Consider the following 18,928-nt stretch of genomic DNA (forward strand, 5'->3'; position numbering starts at 1 on the left):
AGGGGGAGTAGGGATCTCTCAGGAGAGATGTGGTAGGGGGAGTAGGGATCTCTCAGGAGAGTTGTGGTAGGGGGAGTAGGGATCTCTCAGGAGAGTTGTGGTAGGGGGAGTAGGGATCTCTCAGGAGAGATGTGGTAGGGGGAGTAGGGATCTCTCAGGAGAGTTGTGGTAGGGGGAGTAGGGATCTCTCAGGAGAGTTGTGGTAGGGGGAGTAGGGATCTCGCAGGAGAGTTGTGGTAGGGGGAGTAGGGATCTCTCAGGAGAGTTGTGGTAGGGGGAGTAGGGATCTCTCAGGAGAGATGTGGTAGGGGGAGTAGGGATCTCTCAGGAGAGTTGTGGTAGGGGGAGTAGGGATCTCTCAGGAGAGTTGTGGTAGGGGGAATAGGGATCTCTCAGGAGAGATGTGGTAGGGGGGAGTAGGGATCTCTCAGGGGAGTTGTGGTAGGGGGAGTAGGGATCTCTCAGGAGAGTTGTGGTAGGGGGGAGTAGGGATCTCTCAGGAGAGTTGTGGTAAGGGGGAGTAGGGATCTCTCAGGAGAGTTGTGGTAGGGGGAGTAGGGATCTCTCAGGAGAGATGTGGTAGTGGGAGTAGGGATCTCTCAGGAGAGTTGTGGTAGGGGGAGTAGGGATCTCTCAGGGGAGTTGTGGTAGGGGGAGTAGGGATCTCTCAGGAGAGTTGTGGTAGGGGGAGTAGGGATCTCTCAGGAGAGTTGTGGTAAGGGGGAGTAGGGATCTCTCAGGAGAGATGTGGTAGGGGGGAGTAGGGATCTCTCAGGAGAGTTGTGGTAAGGGGGAGTAGGGATCTCTCAGGAGAGATGTGGTAGGGGGAGTAGGGATCTCTCAGGAGAGTTGTGGTAGGGGGGAGTAGGGATCTCTCAGGAGAGTTGTGGTAAGGGGGAGTAGGGATCTCTCAGGAGAGATGTGGTAGGGGGAGTAGGGATCTCTCAGGAGAGTTGTGGTAGGGGGAGTAGGGATCTCTCAGGAGAGTTGTGGTAGGGGGAGTAGGGATCTCTCAGGAGAGTTGTGGAAGGGGGAGTAGGGATCTCTCAGGAGAGTTGTGGTAGGGGGAGTAGGGATCTCTCAGGAGAGATGTGGTAGGGGGAGTAGGGATCTCTCAGGAGAGTTGTGGTAGGGGGAGTAGGGATCTCTCAGGAGAGATGTGGTAGGGGGAGTAGGGATCTCTCAGGGGAGTAGGGATCTCTCAGGGGAGTAGGGATCTCTCAGGGGAGTTGTGGTAGGGGGGAGTAGGGATCTCTCACACATTCAATGACATAATTGCGTTAGTTTTCAGCCAGTTGTTTTCCCAGTAATTGTGTCATGGTCCAGATTGCAGTCGTGGTGTGTGTGCTCAAACCACCATATCCATGTGTTCATTCTGGCCTATGTGTTCGCCACGTCCTCCCGCTGGATTGTGGGAGATGGATGCCGTGGCTGGGGAAAGCTCGCTGGTCCCAATTAGCAGACTACAGTTAGGCAGATGGATGGCGCCTGATCCCTTACTGCCTGGTGTGTAGGGCTCCTTAAGGACTGGGTCAACCTGGGCTGTTAGAGAGAACACACACACACACACATGCATTAGTCCAGTCAAGCTGCTCACACACACACAGCGGACTCTGCACCGAAGAACACAAACACACACATCTTGAAAAGGAACACCGCGGAACATAGAGAAACAGAGGTGTCTCTCCTCTCTCTATCTCCCTTGCCTGCTAACACAACATCTCACCCCAGCACTGCCAAGACACGTTGTTCCCTCACTGATGGCGGTCTTGTCTGGTGTGGATACAACTTTTATGGGTTATCTGTGGAGTGTGTGAGTGTTTGGGATTAGAGGATGCTATATAGAGGGAGGCCCATTAGACTAGCCAGGTCTCTGTGTGCCAGTTTGTCTCTCAGTGAGGGGAATCAGGGGGGAGCACACACACACACACACACACACACACACACACACACACACACACACACACACACACACACACACACACACACACACACACACACACACACACACACACACACACACGCACACACACACACACACACACACACACACACGCACGCACACACACACACACACACACACACATACACACACACACACACACACACACACACACACACACACACACACACACACACAGGGAAGCAGGCAGCTCCAGGGGTGTGGGTGTAATGGATGTGTCCATGTCTCACTGGGCTAGACGGATCCACCGTGTGTGTGTCTCACAGAGGAGACCGATCCTCAGTGTGTGTCCTGTCAGCCATCACAACGGGGCGTTTACACACCATGGGACAACACAACAACACCCACATCAATTACACACACACTATTAGTCTCAGCTGAACCATAGGACACTAGCAGATTCAGCAGGAGGTAGATGGTCATCCCACATCATGCTGCTGGCTGCCAACACAACTATACTGAACAAAAATATAAATGCAACATGCAACAATTTCAAAGATTTCATGAGTTACAGTTTACATAAGGAAACCAGTCAATTGAAATAAATGAATTAGGCCCTGATCTATGGATTTTAGATGACTGGGCAGGTGCACAACCACAGCCATTCAGAATACGTTTTTTCCCACAAAAGGGCTTTATTACAGACAGAAATACTCCTCAGTTTCATCAGCTGTCCGGGTCTCAGACGATCCCGCAGGTGAGGAAGCCGGATGTGGAGGTCCCAGGCTGGTGTGGTCTGCAGTTGTGAGGCCGGTTGGACATACTGTCAAATTCTCAAAAATAACGTTACAGGCGGCTTATGGTAGATAAATTAACATACAATTCTCTGGCAACAGCTCTGGTGGACATTCCTGCAGTCAGCATGCCAATTGCATGCTCCCTCAAAACTTGAGACATCTGTGGCATTGTGTTGTGTGACAAAACTGCACATTTTAATGGCCTTTTATTGTCCCCAGCACAAGGTACACCTGTGTAATGATCATGCTGTTTAATCAGCTTCTTGATATGCTACACCTGTCAGGTGGATGGATTGTCTTGGAAACAGAGAAATGCTCACTAACAGGAATGTAAACAAATGTGTGCACAAAATGTGAGAGAAATCCGGTTTTTGTGCGTACGGAAAAGTTGTGGGATCTTTAATTTCAGCTCATGAAACACGGGACCAACACTTTAGATGTTGCGTTTATATTTTTGTTCAGTATAGCTGACTGCATGGGTTGAACAGTTGTTTCACGCAAAATTGAACATACTCACTGTCGCTGACTCATGTGTACTGTACATATAAATGATGCACATTTTGGCAGCACTGTTCCTTCATAATAATTAAATAGCTTTGAAGGAATGCTGGCTTTTTGCGCCCTCTTTCCCTCCTGACATCAGAAAGCCCACTACCTCACAGCACCCTCGGTCTCTGTCGAGGTAAATCAAGGTTTGACGGCGGGGGTGGGGTGGGGGCTGGAGTGTGTGAGCGTGCATGCATGCACGTGTAAATCAGGGTTTGACTCGGCCCTGTTCACAGCCAAGTTGATGTAAAGCCTTAATGTGAATAATGAATCTCTCCTGCACATCGGTGTATGTTCTCACCAGCCGTGCCCTTAGAGCCTACTATAAGTTCAGCTGACTAGTGTGTGTGTGTGTGTGTGTGTGTGTGTGTGTGTGTGTGTGTGTGTGTGTGTGTGTGTGTGTGTGTGTGTGTGTGTGTGTGTGTGTGTGTGTGTGTGTGTGTGTGTGTGTGTGTGTGTGTGAGAATAACACCGCGTAAATACCCACTATGTAAATAGCGTGGCGTTGCCTTTGATGTGGTAATGAAATGTGTTATGGCTAAGCACAGCTGTTTTCTGGTTCATTCCGAATGGGGAAAAGGAGGATGATGATTCCCATTGTTGCCCATAGAGAGTTGTTGCAGTGCATTATGTACCACACTACAGCCTGTTGCAAGCCAATGCATGCGTCCCAAATAGCACCCTATTCCTTATGCACTGCACTACTTTTGACCAGGGAACATAGGGCTCTGTTCAAAAGTAGTGCACTATAGGACATAGGGTGCTATTTTGGGATGCAGCCAATACCAATGAGCCCATGAAAGAGAATAGGAATCGTGTACAGCGGGGGCTCTGGAGTATATTTTATGCAATTTTTTCATCAATTAGTTGTAATGCTTTCAACTTTCATCTTTTTTAAATAGAAACTTAATCGAATATGCTTAATTTGGGGTTGTGCTCATTAAGGGTTGAACTCAGAAGGGACCTCGTTGTTTAATTTGTGATAAGTAAAGATTTCAGCTTAGTGGGCTGTGTAACGAACGACGCACAGCGAAGCACATCAATTGTGTATCGCAGCCTTAAAGTGATAACATCTTCCTTGTGAGAGAAGCTGGTGAGGCATTCAAATGCAAGACAGGACAAGGTGACTTATCAAACTGTATCTCTTTTTGAATTCAACCCCAACAACCTTCCATTCAATTCAATCAAATAGTATTCTTGCTGTGTTTGCAGTATTATTGAGGGAGCTGGAGCTGTTCTAGTGTTGTGAGCCTGTTCCAGAGTCATTATCCCTGACCAGAGACCAGAGTATGATAGCTGACAGATGCTTAGAATAACTCAGCCAAGACCTCCTTTCTTCTCCCTGGGTCCTAGAGAGCCCTTTCCCCTACTGCCCTAGTACTGTCATCCTCCCTCCAATCCTCCCCTTCTCCTCTCTCCTCCTCTCCCTAGGAACATGTCCCAGAGAGCCTTTCCCCTACTGCCCTAGTACTGTCATCCTCCCTCCAATCCTCCCCTTCTCCTCTTCCCGTTCTCTCCTCTCCTCCTCTCCCTAGGAACATGTCCCAGAGAGCCTTTCCCCTACTGCCCTAGTACTGTCATCCTCCCTCCAATCCTCCCCTTCTCCTCTTCCCGTTCTCTCCTCTCCTCCTCTCCCTAGGAACATGTCCCAGAGAGCCTTTCCCCTACTGCCCTAGTACTGTCATCCTCCCTCCAATCCTCCCCTTCTCCTCTTCCCGTTCTCTCCTCTCCTCCTCTCCCTAGGAACATGTCCCAGAGAGCCTTTCCCCTACTGCCCTAGTACTGTCATCCTCCCTCCAATAATCCCCTCCACCTTTCCTATCTGCCCTTCTTGTTATTCTTTCATCTCATCCTCTCTTCTACATTCCTCTCATCCTCCTTTTTAAAAATCTTCCCATTCCCTTACCCTCTCCTCTTCTCATCCTTCCCTCTTCTCCTTCTCTCCTCCTGTCCTTTTCTCATCCTCTGATCACCCAGGACTCTCAGGCCCTTACCTTCCCCCCTCCATTATTCTCACTTCACTCTTTAAATGGGAAACCACACATGGTAACTAGACCCTACTTCTCAACACTGTTGATAACAACACATATAATTGAAACATCCCTATACGGTAACAACCTTGCGAGCGTACAGAACATAACGTATGTCTCGCTAATTTTAGCTGCATAGCACATATCACACTGCACAGCATGGGATGAGTCTCACCTCACCTCTCTCTCTCTCTCTCTCTCGCTCTCTCTCTCTCTCTCTCTCTCTCTCCCCCTTGCTCTCTCATTCTCCCATCTCTCTCTCTCGTTCTCTCTCGCTCTCTCTCTTTCTCCCCTGTGTCTCTCTCTCCTCTCTCTCCCCTGTCCCTCTCGGGTGCTCTCTCCCCCCGCTCTCTCGCTCCCCTGTCCCTCTCTGGTGCTCTCTCCCCCCCGCTCTCTCGCTCCCCTGTCCCTCTCTGGTGCTCTCTCCCCCCCGCTCTCTCGCTCCCCTGTCCCTCTCTTTCTCTCCTCTCTCCCTGTTTTCTGAGTGTTTTGTCAGCCCCTCCCTGATGACCTTGTCCTGTGCAGCAGCAGGCCCAGTGATTAAGGATCGGGTCCAAAGACCATTTCCTTTTCCACAGGAAGATAAACGACTTCTGTTTGATATGGGCTGCCTACTGGCCCACCGGGCAATTAGACTGCACTGTACCTTTTGTCCTGAATGGCACCCTATTCCCTATATAGTGCACCAGGGCCCATATGGCTTTGGTCAAAAGTAGTGCACTATGTAGGGAATACTGTAGGGTGCCATTTGGGACGTAGACTGAGATACTGCCAGCCAACAACCGTGCTCTCGAGTGCTCTCAGCACTCAGCTCTGTGTACAGAAGCCAGGCCAGAGAAATAAATACTCCACACAAACTATTCCACTGAAACTGCAATGCGAAGGCGACAGTGTGAACAAATTAAATGTATTTTCTACTTCTCTTTTTTTTTTATTGCGATATATAATGCTGACTGCAGGAGGTCGAAGAAGAAGAAGAAGCAAAAGAGAGATGATGACAAAGAAGTGAGAAAAGGCCCACCAAGGGCGGCACAATGGAAATATCAATATTTGATCTCGGAAATCACTTAGGGCACGGCTTTAGATTGAGAGTTGGTTTTAGAACCCATTTAGCTGTAATACATCTACTATATTAAGGGACAAAGTCAACATCAGAAAACGAACCTCGTCTGTAAGGGTATTATAGTTCGGGGCACCGGCATTCTATTACAGCCCTATATAATCACTAATGTATTTTGTGTTAACGAAAAGCAATCATGTAATTGTAGATCTCATCCAGCAGCATCATATAGTAATACACTCTTTAGAAAAAGAAATCAAGGGAACAAAACTGTGTACATGCCAGAGTTAGGGGGCAAACTAACTACTTATCCTTTACAGCATTGCGGTCTGTATCGTCCAATCATAGAGCAGATACAAGTCACGTGATCTGTTAGCGAACCCATGCACAGAGCAGATACAAGTCACGTGATCTGTTAGCGAACCCATGCACAGAGCAGATACAAGTCACGTGATCTGTTAGCGAACCCATGCACAGAGCAGATACAAGTCACGTGATCTGTTAGCGAACCCATGCACAGAGCAGATACAAGTCACGTGATCTGTTAGCGAACCCATGCACAGAGCAGATACAAGTCACGTGATCTGTTAGCGAACCCATGCACAGAGCAGATACAAGTCACGTGATCTGTTAGCGAACCCATGCACAGACCAGATACAAGTCACGTGATCTGTTAGTGAACACGTGATGGCTCGTGTTCGCTAACAGATCACGTGACTTGTATCTACTCTGTGATTGGACGATACAGACGGCGAGGCTCATGGTTAGTGTAGGTTTTTGTGCTTTATATTTGATATCACCATGGGTAACGAGGATTGAGAATCCACTTCCTGAACCTCTCGTTGCAGCCCATAGCATACAGTATATGGGCCATCACATACATGCCCCTACCTCCCACCCTCCTCTCCTCCTGTCTTTATCCCCTCTCATCTATCTGCGAGGGGGAGAGTGAAAATAGTTGTGTCAGCCTATTGATAGTTATATGGCTGAATGACATCGATTCCTCTTGTAATACAAGCCTCTCCCTTGTCGTCCTGTCAAAGCCAAGATTGGACATGATAACACAGATCAGACATGAGCCAATCGAAATGAAAGCTTCCGGCAAGGAGATGACTATCTGGAGGAAAGGAGAGGAGACAGGAGACAGGAGTAGAGAGAGGGAAGAGGAGGAGGAGAGGAGAGAGGAGAGGAGACAGGAGGTAGAGGAGAGAGGGAAGAGGAGGAGAGTGGAGGAGAGAGGAGATGAGACTAGAGAAGAGAGGGAAGAGGAGGAGAGTGGAGAGAGGAGAGGAGAGAAGAGAGGAGACAGGAGTAGAAGAGAGAGGGAAGAGGAGGAGAGTGGAGGAGAGGAGAGGAGACAGGAGTAGAGGAGAGAGGGAAGAGGAGGAGAGGAGAGGGAAGAGGAGGGGAGTGGAGGAGAGGAGAGGAAAGAGGAGGAGAGTGGAGAGGAGGGGCGATGCGGGGAGAGGAGACCAGGGGTGAGGAGAGAGGGAAGAGGAGGAGAGTGGAGGAGAGGAGGGGGGTGGGGAGAGGAGACCAGGGGAGAGGAGAGGAGTGGAGTGGAGAAGAGGAGAGGGAAGGAGAGGAGACTAACTTTTGCACAAACTTTGCCGATAACTTCTTTATTGTGGAAAAATGTACTTATTACGACTGTAATATGTGGTTGTCTCACCTAGCTATCTTAAAATGAATGCACTATCTGTATGTCGCTCTGGATAAGAATGTCTGTTGAATGACTACAATGTAAGAGTACTGGAAAGGAAAGGAGAGGGGGAGATGAGAGGAGAGAGGGACAAGAGGAAAGGCGAGGAGAGAGGGGAGGAGAAGAGTGGAGAGGAGAGGAGAAAGGGAAAAGAAGACGAGACTGGGTAGAGAGGAGAGGAGAGGAAGGGAGAGTGGGAGCCTGGCTTCAGTTTTCCGGGAGCTTTCCTGGTCATTGTCATGGCGGTCATGCCTTGGGTCTGTGGTGTAAAACAAAATGTGCTGTACGTACGGTACATGACCAAAAGTATGTGGACATCTGCTAGTTCAACATCTCATTCCAAAATCATGGGCATTAATATGGAGTTGGTCCCCCACTTTGCTGCTGTAACAGCCTCCACTCTTCTGGGAAGGCTTGCCACTAGATGTTGGAACATTGCTGCTGGGAGAAATTTGATGAACTGACTTGTTGGAAAGGTGGCATCCTATGACGGTGCCACGTTGAAAGTCACTGAGCTCTTCAGTAAAGTAATTCTACTGTCAATGTTGGTCTATGCTCTGATCAGGCCCTACACCCAAACAAGGGCACTGCGTTCATCCTCCTCTGGCCTGCTGGCCCCAATACCTCTGCGGAAGCACAGTTCCCACTCAGCCCAGTCAAAACTGTTCGCTGCTCTGGCACCCCAATGGTGGAACAAGCTCCCTCACGACGCCAGGACAGCGGAGTCAATCACCACCTTCCGTAGACACCTGAAACCCCACCTCTTTAAGGAATACCTGGGATAGGATATAGTAATCCTTCTAACCCCCCCCCCCCCAAAAAAAAAAAACTATTGTAAAGTGCTTGTTCCACTGGATATCTTAAGGTGAATGCACCAATTTGTAAGTCGCTCTGTATAAGAGCGTCTGCTAAATGACGTGAATGTAAATGTAAATGTATGGAGATTGCATGGCTGTGTGCTCGATTTTATACACCTGTCAGCAACGGGTGTGGCTGAAATAGACAAATCCACCAATTTGAAGGGGTGTCCACATATTTTTGTATATGAAGTGGATGTATTTATAACCCCTGGAATATACAGTGCCAGTCAAAGGTTTGGACACGCCTACTCATTCCAGGGTTTTTCCTTATTTTTACTATTTTCTACATTCTACATGGAATCATGTAGTAACCAAAAAAGTGTTTAACAAATATTTGTGATTCTTAAAATTAGCCACCCTTTGCACACTCTTGGCATTCTCTCAACCAGCTTAATAAGGTCACCTTGAATGCCTTTCAATTAACATTTACATTTTAGTCATTTAGCAGACGCTCTTATCCAGAGCGACTTACAGTAGTGAATGCATACATTTCATACATTATTTTCTCCGTACTGGTCCCCCGTGGGAATCGAACCCACAACTCTGGCGTTGCAAACACCATGCTCTACCAACTGAGCCACACGGCTCTACCAACTGAGCCACACGGCTCAGTTAACCTCTTAATTTGTGGAATTTCTTCCCTCAATGTTTTTGAGTCAATCAGTTGTGTTGTGACAAAGTAGGGGTGGTATACAGAAGATAGCCCTATTTGGTTAAAGACCAAGTCCATATTATGGCAAGAACAGCTCAAATAAGCAAAGAGAAACGACATTCCATCATTACTATAAGACATGAAGGTCAGTCAATCTGGATGATTGTGGAGGCCAGGTCATTTGATGCAGCACTCCATCACTCTCATTCTTGGTCAAATAGCTCTTACACTGCCTGGAGGTGTTGTTGGGTCAATGTCCTGTTGAATAACAAATGATAGTCCCACTTAGGGCAAACCAGATGGGATGGCGTATCGCTGCAGAAAGCTGTGGTAGCCATGCTGGTTAAGTGTGCCTTGAATTCTAAATAAGTCACATACGGTGTTACCAGCAAAGCACCCCCACACCATCACACCTCCACCTCCATGCTTCACAGTGGGAACTACACATGCGTTCACCTACTCTGTGTCTCACAAAGACACGGCAGTTGGAACCAAAAATCTCAAATTTGGACTCATCAGACTAAAAGACAGATTTCCACCCATCTATTGTCCATTGCTTGTGTTTCTTGGCCCAGGCAAGTCTCTTTTTCTTATTGGTGTCCTTTAGTAGTGGTTTCTTTACATCAAGTTGACCATGAAGGACTGATTCACACAGTCTCCTCTGAACAGTTGATGTTGAGATGTGTCTGTTTCTTGAACTCTGTGAAGCATTTATTTGGGCTGAGTCAGGTAACTCTAATGAACTTATCCTCTGCAGCAGAGGTAACTCTGGGTCTTCCTTTCCTCTGCTGGTCCTCATGAGAGCCAGTTTCATCATAGCGATTGATGGTTTTTGCAACTGCACTTGAAGAAACTTTCAAAGTTCTTGACATTTTCAGGATTGACTGACCTTCATGGCTTTAAGTAATGATGGACTGTCATTTCTCTTTGCCTATTTGAGCTGTTCTTGCAATAATATGGACTTGGTCTTTTACCAAATAGGGCTATCTTCTGTATACCACCCCTACCTTGTCACAACACAACTGATTGGCTCAAACGCATTAAGAATAAAATACATTTGACAAAATAACTTTAAGGCACACCTATTAATTGAAATGCATTCCAGGTGACTACCTCATGAAGCTGGTTGAGAGAATGCCATTAGTGTGCAAAGCAGTCATCAAGGCAAAGGGTGGCTACTTTGAAGAATCTCAAATATAAAATCTATTTTGATTTGTTTCAAACTTTTTTTGATTACTACATGATTACCGTAACAACGTGCCCCAGGGAATAGGAACATGCTTCTTATTCCGTGTTTTACATTTGCCTTTCCTCCCTTCCTCTACTGTGGCCACTCTGATCTCCATGACAACAATTCCCTCCGCTAGATGATATCAATGGAAATGGTCATAGGCTATAAAAGAGAGAGCTTGAGTTAGAATTTGTTCATGCTTCCTTTGTTGTCACCCGCCAAAAAAACGATATCTTCGCCATAGGAGTTCTGTTGTTGCGTTATAAATAAAGCAAATTTGGTTTAGGTGGTTGAGATGATATGTGGCCTTGTAGATGTACAGTATGCTGTTGTCTTCTACCTCAAAGGCTTTTCCCTCTGTTTCCTCTGGGTAGAAAGGGGAGCAGGGTATTTGTTCAGATAACAGTCTAGGCGTAATGTGTAATATGTAACAAACCCTGCTTTGTGATATGCCACCGTATATGAACATACGAGCACATTTGACCATCTCTTTCCCTAGGCTCTGACACAGGTCTATACCATCTTATAATGAATATAGAACCCGGGGCTATAGCAGAGATCCTGTTGAGCTAGAGATGTGTTGTGTTGTTCTTACAGACCCAGGGAAAAATGACAGTGTTACAACATGTCTGCCTTTCTACTGTCTCACCATGCAGAGTGTGTTGGGGCTGTAGTAGGGCTTATACCCAGCTTATCAGATCACCGGAATAAAGGATGGCCCAGAGCGGTACATATCCAACTGTAAATAAATAAATGGTTCTGGGATGTCCAACACATTCAACTACAGTTCAATTAAATAAAGTATAGTGTATTCTCTCTTGTGCTATTATGTTGAAAAAAGATGTATGTGTAATTTTACTCTCTCTCTCTTTCTTTCTCTCTCTTTGTTACAGTTTTTAACAAAGGCACAGGTGTGGTCGATTATGTTATGGTTGTGTTACTATAATGGCAGGGGCCTTGACTATGAGGATCTCAGTGTCATGCTGTAGCTGTAGTGTGCTGTGGTGTTCTCACAGCGCCTCACCGGCCCTGCCTCACTAACCTCAGGTGTGAGAGAGATGGATGAAACTGTGAAAGCACTTCCCGTGTTCCCGTGAAAGTTGTGCTCTCCTGTCCGCCTACAAAATAACTTAACTGTTAAACGTGGTTCTCATACTCCGTCCAAACCATAGAGATACCGTTTTCATTCCATGCTCCAAACTGTGCGAAACAACGTGTGAAACATCAGTGAATATTTGAATATTTGAATATTTATCATCCTCAAAGTGAATATGATAAGAGCCTTTTCTAGTTTTTAGCTCAACATTTTTTGTTCTGAATGTGATTAAAATGGACACCTTTTTTTGGAGGGTCAAGCCTGATTGCGCGTCTAGCTGGTGATTTCTTCAGTTGCCGGTGGTAATTATATGCTCTGCCTGATAATGGTGGCTGCAGCGCAAGGCTGGATGATGATTCTGAGACTCTTAGAAGCACTGATTAGTTCCCTAAAAACAGACTGGGAGGGAGAATCGCCCATGTCCACCATTTTGTAGCACCACAAGGAGAAAGGCTAGGGTGTGTGCGTGTGTGCGTGTGTGCGTGTGTGTGTGTGTGTCCTTCCTTCCCTGAGCGTCTGCTAAATGACTAAAATGTTCAAATTTGTGTGTGTTTACGGTGGGTGAGTGCGTACGTGTTTGTCGGAAGCTGTCTGTCTGTATTGACCTCAGTGGGATCCTTTTAGAATACCCACGTTAAAGGTAACGGCTGTTATAATGAGCCCTGTAGTCTCGGTCTCGATTTTGTCTTGTTTCTTTGTTGTTGAAAGATCATGTAACCGCATTACATGGTGTATGTCAGATATACGATAGCCTTGAATCATTCACATTACGCAAACTCACATGGCCACACACGTATGTACACAGGCGCAGACACACAGACACACAAGCACACACACTGAAACACACCAATACACACACACACACACACTGCACCGCCACCCTGTAATCCCCTTCGGCTCACGCACACACAATACGCCACATACAATACGCCACTCCCGCTTCCAGAAATTAAGATGAGACAGTTTGTTGAGAATAATTGCAGTAAAAATGAATCACTTTGCTGCCAAAACATATCCCACTCTATGCTATGGAGATTTAGCCTGAGAATTGGATTCCTTCGGCTGTGAAATCCCTTTCTGTAGTCCTGCCGGCCATGCACATCATTATTCTACACTATAGCATAATACATAGGCAGGAAACACTATTGCTGTCTTCAATGCACAGGCATGGAAATGATTGATGTTTCTGACCGTCTAAGAGACAGGTGTGTGATTCATAATGCAGGCATCAGTTCATTGGTTTTGCATCAGTGTAAAGGTGAGGATTAAATCTTCAGAAGCCTAGACTATCTCAAACATCTCAGGTAAAATCATTGGGATTTGACTTTGAATATAATCTATGTCAGGAAGTCTGATCTGCGTTAAGTTCCAAAAATAGAGGATATGCATGATTCAGAACCTGTCCACACTGAACTTTCATCAAGCCTGTATAAAGTGAAGGAACCAACACAGATTTTCCTTATTTTGTCGAACCCCAAACCCTCAAGTCTTTTCTTTCTCAGTTCTGCTAGTATTCTGGCCTCAGTGTGAGGTTGGGTCAGAGAGAGAGGAGAGAGATTACAAAGCCCAGTAAGAGAAATTCCCCAGGCTGAGAGCCATGATAGCTTTGTTACTGCCTGACACAACACCCTGCTCCCTGTCACATCTCCTATGGTCCTGTTGTGGGTTTGTCTCTAGACTCAGACAGAAAGCATCAACCCACCATCTTGCCATCCCTCTACTTCCTGACAGCGCACCCCACTGCCTGTCGCACGGTGGCCAATCTCCTCTTGTCCTGTTGTGGGTTTGTTTTCCAACTCAGACATGGGTTCCCTCTGCTGTGAGAATGTGGTACATTTGTTCCTAGACTCCCGACATCTCTATGCTGTGAGACGATTTGGAGAAAAGGTGAGAGCCTCAGGGCAGAGACCCCCTCAGGCACACAGGCTTCAAACATGTTCAGTGTGCACAGTGTGCCAAGCATGGGTTACATACAAGTAGATGGGTACAGGCATAAGGATGTTTTGGGCTGAAGCGGGAAAACAAATCAAATCAAACTTTATTTGTCACATGCGCCAAATACAACAAGTGTAGACTTTACTGTGAAATGCTTACTTTACAAGCCCTTAACCAACAGTGCAGTTCAGGAAGAAGACAATCTTTACCAAGTAGGCTAAAGTAAAAAGTAATACTAAAAAGTAACACAATAAGAATAACAATAACGAGGCTATATATAGGGGGCACCGTTACCGAGTCAGTGTGCGGGGGTACAGGCTAGATTAGGTTTTTCTGCAACAAAAGACCTAGAATGTGTTGGGCTCACAGCTGAAACAATGTATCCAGGGCAGCTGTACGATTCGGATGGATAGTGAGCTGAGATGTGTAGGGAGAGACTGAGATTGGTGGAACAGCCTTTGTTTTAAAGTCTGAGTTAGTTTTCTTCTCTTCTCTCTGTGTCCTTTCCTGCATTTGCTATCAGAATAACTTGCAAGCAATATCTTCTCTCAGGAATATACAGAATTTTTACACACATAATGTGACTTACTAATCATATCATATACAGTGCCGTCGGAAAGTATTCAGACCCCTTGACTTTTTCCACATTTTGTTAGGTTACAGCCTTATTCTAAAATTGATTATATTGTTTTTTTTCCTCATCAATCTACACACAATACACCATAATGACAAAGCAAAAACTGTTTTTTAGACGTTTTTCTAATTTATATATATATAAAATAAAAATGAAATATCACATTTACATAGGTATTCAGACCATTTACTCAGTAATTTGGTGAAGCACATTTTGCAGTGATTACAGCCTTGAGTCTTCTTGGGTATGACACTACAACATTTACATTACATTTAAGTCGACTTACAAATTGGTGCATTCACCTTATGATATCCAGTGGAAAAACCACTTTACAATAGTGCATCTAAATCTTTTAAGGGGGGGGTTTAGAAGGATTACTTTATGCTATCCTAGGTATTCCTTGAAGAGGTGGGGTTTCAGGTGTCTCCGGAAGGTGGTGATTGACTCCGCTGTCCTGGCGTCGTGAGGGAGCTTGTTCCACCATTGGGGTGCCAGAGCAGCGAACAGTTTTGACTGGGCTGAGCGGGAACTGTGCTTCCTCAGAGGTAGGGAGGCGAGCAGGCCAGAGGTGGATGAACGCAGTGCCCTTGTTTGGGACTGATCAGAGCCTGAAGGTACGGAGGTGCCGTTCCCCTCACAGCTCCGTAGGCAAGCACCATGGTCTTGTAGCGGATGCGAGCTTCAACTGGAAGCCAGTGGAGAGAGCGGAGGAGCGGTGTGACGTGAGAGAACTTGGGAAGGTTGAACACCAGACGGGCTGCGGCGTTCTGGATGAGTTGTAGGGGTTTAATGGCACAGCCAACAGCGAGCCCAGCCAACAGCGAGTTGCAGTAATCCAGACGGGAGATGACAAGTGCCTGGATTAGGACCTGTGCCGCTTCCTGTGTGAGGCAGGGTCGTACTCTGCGAATGTTGTAGAGCATGAACCTACAGGATCGGGTCACCGCCTTGATGTTAGTGGAGAACGACAGGGTGTTGTCCAGGGTCACGCCAAGGTTCTTAGCACTCTGGGAGGAGGACACAATGGAGTTGTCGGACACAATGGAGTTGTCAAGCTTGGCACACCTGTATTTGGGGAGTTTCTCCCATTCTTCTCTCCAGATCCTCTCAAGCTCCGTCAGGTTGGATGGGGAGCGTTGCTGCACAGCTATTTTCAGGTCTCTTCTGAGATGTTCGATTGGGTTCAAGTCCGGGCTCTGGCTGGGCCACTAAAGGACATTCAGGGACTTTTCCCGAAGCCACTCCTGCGTTGTCTTGGCTATGTGCTTAGGGTCCTTGTCCTGTTGGAAGGTGAACCTTCACCCCAGTCTGAGGTCCTGAGCGCTCTGGAGCAGGTTTTCATCAAGGGTCTCTCTGTACTTTGCTCCGTTCATCTTTGCCTTGATGCTGACTAGTCTCCCAGTCTCTGCCGCTTAAATACATTCCCACAGCATGATGCTGCCACCACCATGCTTCACCATAGGGATGGTGCCAGACGTGACGCTTGGCATTCAGGCAAAAAAGGTTAATCTGGGTTTTATCAGACCAGAGAACCTTGTTTCTAATGGTCTGAGAGTGCCTTTTGGCAAACTCCAAGCCCACTGTCATGTGCCTTTTACTGAGGAGTGGCTTCCGTCGGGCCACTATACCATAAAGGCCTGATTGGTGGAGTGCTGCAGAGATGGTTGTCCTTCTGGAAGGTTCTCCCATCTCCACAGAGGTACTCTAGACCTCTGCCAGAGTGACCATCGGGTTCTTGGTCACATTCCTGACCAAGGCCCCTCTTCCCCGATTGCTCAGTTTGGCCAGGTGGCCAGCTCTAGGAAGAGCCTTGTTCTTTCCAAACTTCTTCCATTTAAGAATGATGAAGGCCACTGTGTTCTTGGGGACTTACAATGCTGCAGAAATGTGTTTGGTACCCTTCCCCAGATCTGTGCCTCGACACAATCCTGTCTCGGAGCTCTACGGGCAATTCCTTTGACCTCATGGCTTGGTTTTTGCTCTGACATGCACTGCCAACAGTGGGACCTTATATAGACATGTGTGTGCCTTTCCAAATCATGTTCAATCAATTGAATTTACCACAGGTGGACTCCAATCAAGTTGTAGAAACATCTCAAGGATGATCAATGGAAACATGATGCACCTGAGCTCAATTTCGAGTTTCATAGCAAAGGGTCTGAATACTTACATAAATAAGGTATTTCTGGTTTTTATCCACTTTAGATTAAGGCTGTAACGTAACAAAATATGGAAAAAGTCAAGGGGTCTGAATATTTCCCGAATGGACTGTATATTATATATTTTACAGCAATTCAGTCTCTCTCTCTCTCACACACACACCACATCACCCTCTCTGTCTCTTTCTCTCTCTCTCTCGCTCTCTCTCTCTCTGAATATATTTATAATAAATAGACTCTCTAATCGTGGAGTGTGTGTATTTGCCGGCATATCAGGGCCATGGTGGTGAGCCTAACTGCCTGCCTGCCTTCTCCTGGGCGGCTACAGCTATCATGGAGATGGCGGAGGAGGTGAAGGCAGCAGCAGCCGCGTTTCATTAGTCTGTCAACCTCAATGATATTTAGAGCCTAGCAGGCAGCGTGGTGGTCCAGCTCTGCAAACTCAATCAGCGCTGTGATTTCATAACCCTGCTCTGTGACACCTCTTATTTTATCTACCTGCTGATCCCTTCTAATAAACGCCGCTCCCCGCCATGCTGAAATACGACCTCTCTGTCCTCCCCAGGTGAGGCCCGAGAGAAGAGGCGAGGGGATAAATCTGAATTGTGGTATACTGGAGGTTGGCTGATAATCCACCCGGTCGGCAATCGCCTCAAATCCGCCTGCATCCCAAATGGCACCCTATTCCCTATATAGTGCACTAATTTTGACCAGAGCCCTATGTGCCCTGGTCAAACGTAGTGCACTAAATAGGGAATAGGGTGCCATTTGGGATGCACACACAGTCCCCCGACCATTCCCCCTCCCTGCTGCACAAATCACAGCGTTTCAGTTGGACAAGGCTGATCTGTGGCTCTGGGTGTTTCATGAGAGGCCATTGATTGCAGAGGAAGGAGGAGAGGAGGAGCAGGCTGTAAATAACATGAGCAGGAAGGAGAGGAAAGCTAAAAGGAAAACAATCTGTAGGCAGAGAGGGAGGAGAGAACACTATGTAAAGAATAATAAACACAATGAAAGATGTTTGACTTGAGATGATATACTGTAGGAAGCTCGGCCCGGGGTGGAATATTCTGAAAACGTACCGTACAGTATAGGCTGGCTAGATGTCCTTGAGTGGGATGGTAGTAGGAGATTGTTGCCGGGCATATACAACACCATTTTGCCACGAATCTGTCACGTTTTTGCCGTTCCCGACAAATGTTCCTGATCAGGGTCAAATCCTATGAACTTGGGCTAGGATCAGTACGTCGGAACTCGTGTAGTTTGAGCGTGTCAAGGACGCACCGATGATAGCTGTTCCATTCTCCAGACCCTTGCTGGATGTCCCGGTCATTTCTTTTTACGTGCATATTGTAGTATGAGCACTGCCACGACGAGGTTGGGCAAGGACTACTGCCAATAGCCAAGAAGCACTCAGCATGTGAGACCAAAACAATGTGTGGGTTCGTTTTGCATGACCCGGTGCCCCAGGTGGGTGGAGTTCGTACAATTTAGACTATTCTATTGGTCTTTAAGTGAAATCTCCACCCACCCGGGGTACCGGGCCATGCTAAACAAACTTGCCCATTGATGGTGAAGAGGAAAGCAACAACAACATGCACCACGTGGACCGAGGTAACGGAAGACAGATTAATGAAGCTGTGGAGAGAACGCAGCCTTTTCAATATTACCTCTGCGTCCTACCATGACAGAAACCAAAAAGATAAAGGCTCGGATAAAATAGCCTCTCCCCTATAACAACCTGGTTTTCTATTAAAAAAGTGATATCATTACCCTAAAGGTTAGTCTGTCCAACCATTGGCGGGTCCATATTCTGCGCCTCTTTTTTGATGTTTCTCAACATAATAATGTGCCCCCTAATAAATCAACTCGCTGTTTGCGTGTCGGCATTTTTCTACCAGTGCATGATCAATTAGGGAATCATGGTGTAATGTGGTGAGCCCCCACGTCCTGGGGTTGAGGATGGACGGAATAAAAGATTTGGGACAAGGAAATCGAGAACTGTCCAATTTGTTAAGATTTTCTCCGCTCGGCTGATTCAAAACAGCTTCCATACAGATATCTTTAACTTAGGTGATTCACAGTGTGTGTTCGTGACTCAATGTGCTGTTCAGTCTCACCATGTTCTTTGATGTCTTCTCTCTTTCTTTTTGTCTCTGTGTGTCTGTCCCTTGTGTGTCTCTGTGTCTCCCTTCCACCAGCAGACGACAGATGACATAGTATCGTCGGCGGAGTGTTCCAGCGACGACGAGGATCTGGAGGAGTGTGATTCCGGACACGCAGGTGGGATGGGTGTGTCGAGTTGTGCTTGCTCAGACCTACC

The 18,928-nt window shown here is 46.8% G+C and overlaps 1 protein-coding gene across 12 annotated transcripts in view; it reads left to right on the plus strand.

Moving 5' to 3' along the window:
* Positions 1–18,928, plus strand: part of nrxn3b (neurexin 3b) — a 416,132-nt gene that overhangs the window by 381,155 nt on the left and 16,049 nt on the right. For 8 of the 12 annotated variants that reach the window (XM_082961878.1, XM_014145029.3, XM_082961868.1 and 5 more), the window contains one exon: positions 18,807–18,888. In XM_082961878.1, the coding sequence (XP_082818004.1) occupies positions 18,807–18,888 (82 nt within the window). The remainder of the gene's footprint in view (positions 1–18,806; positions 18,889–18,928) is intronic. The other 4 variants (XM_082961869.1, XM_082961871.1, XM_082961876.1 and 1 more) reach the window with 1 other exon arrangement.

Source organism: Salmo salar, chromosome 15, assembly GCF_965601325.2.
Source record: "Salmo salar chromosome 15, fSalSal1, whole genome shotgun sequence".
NCBI lineage: Eukaryota > Metazoa > Chordata > Actinopteri > Salmoniformes > Salmonidae > Salmo > Salmo salar.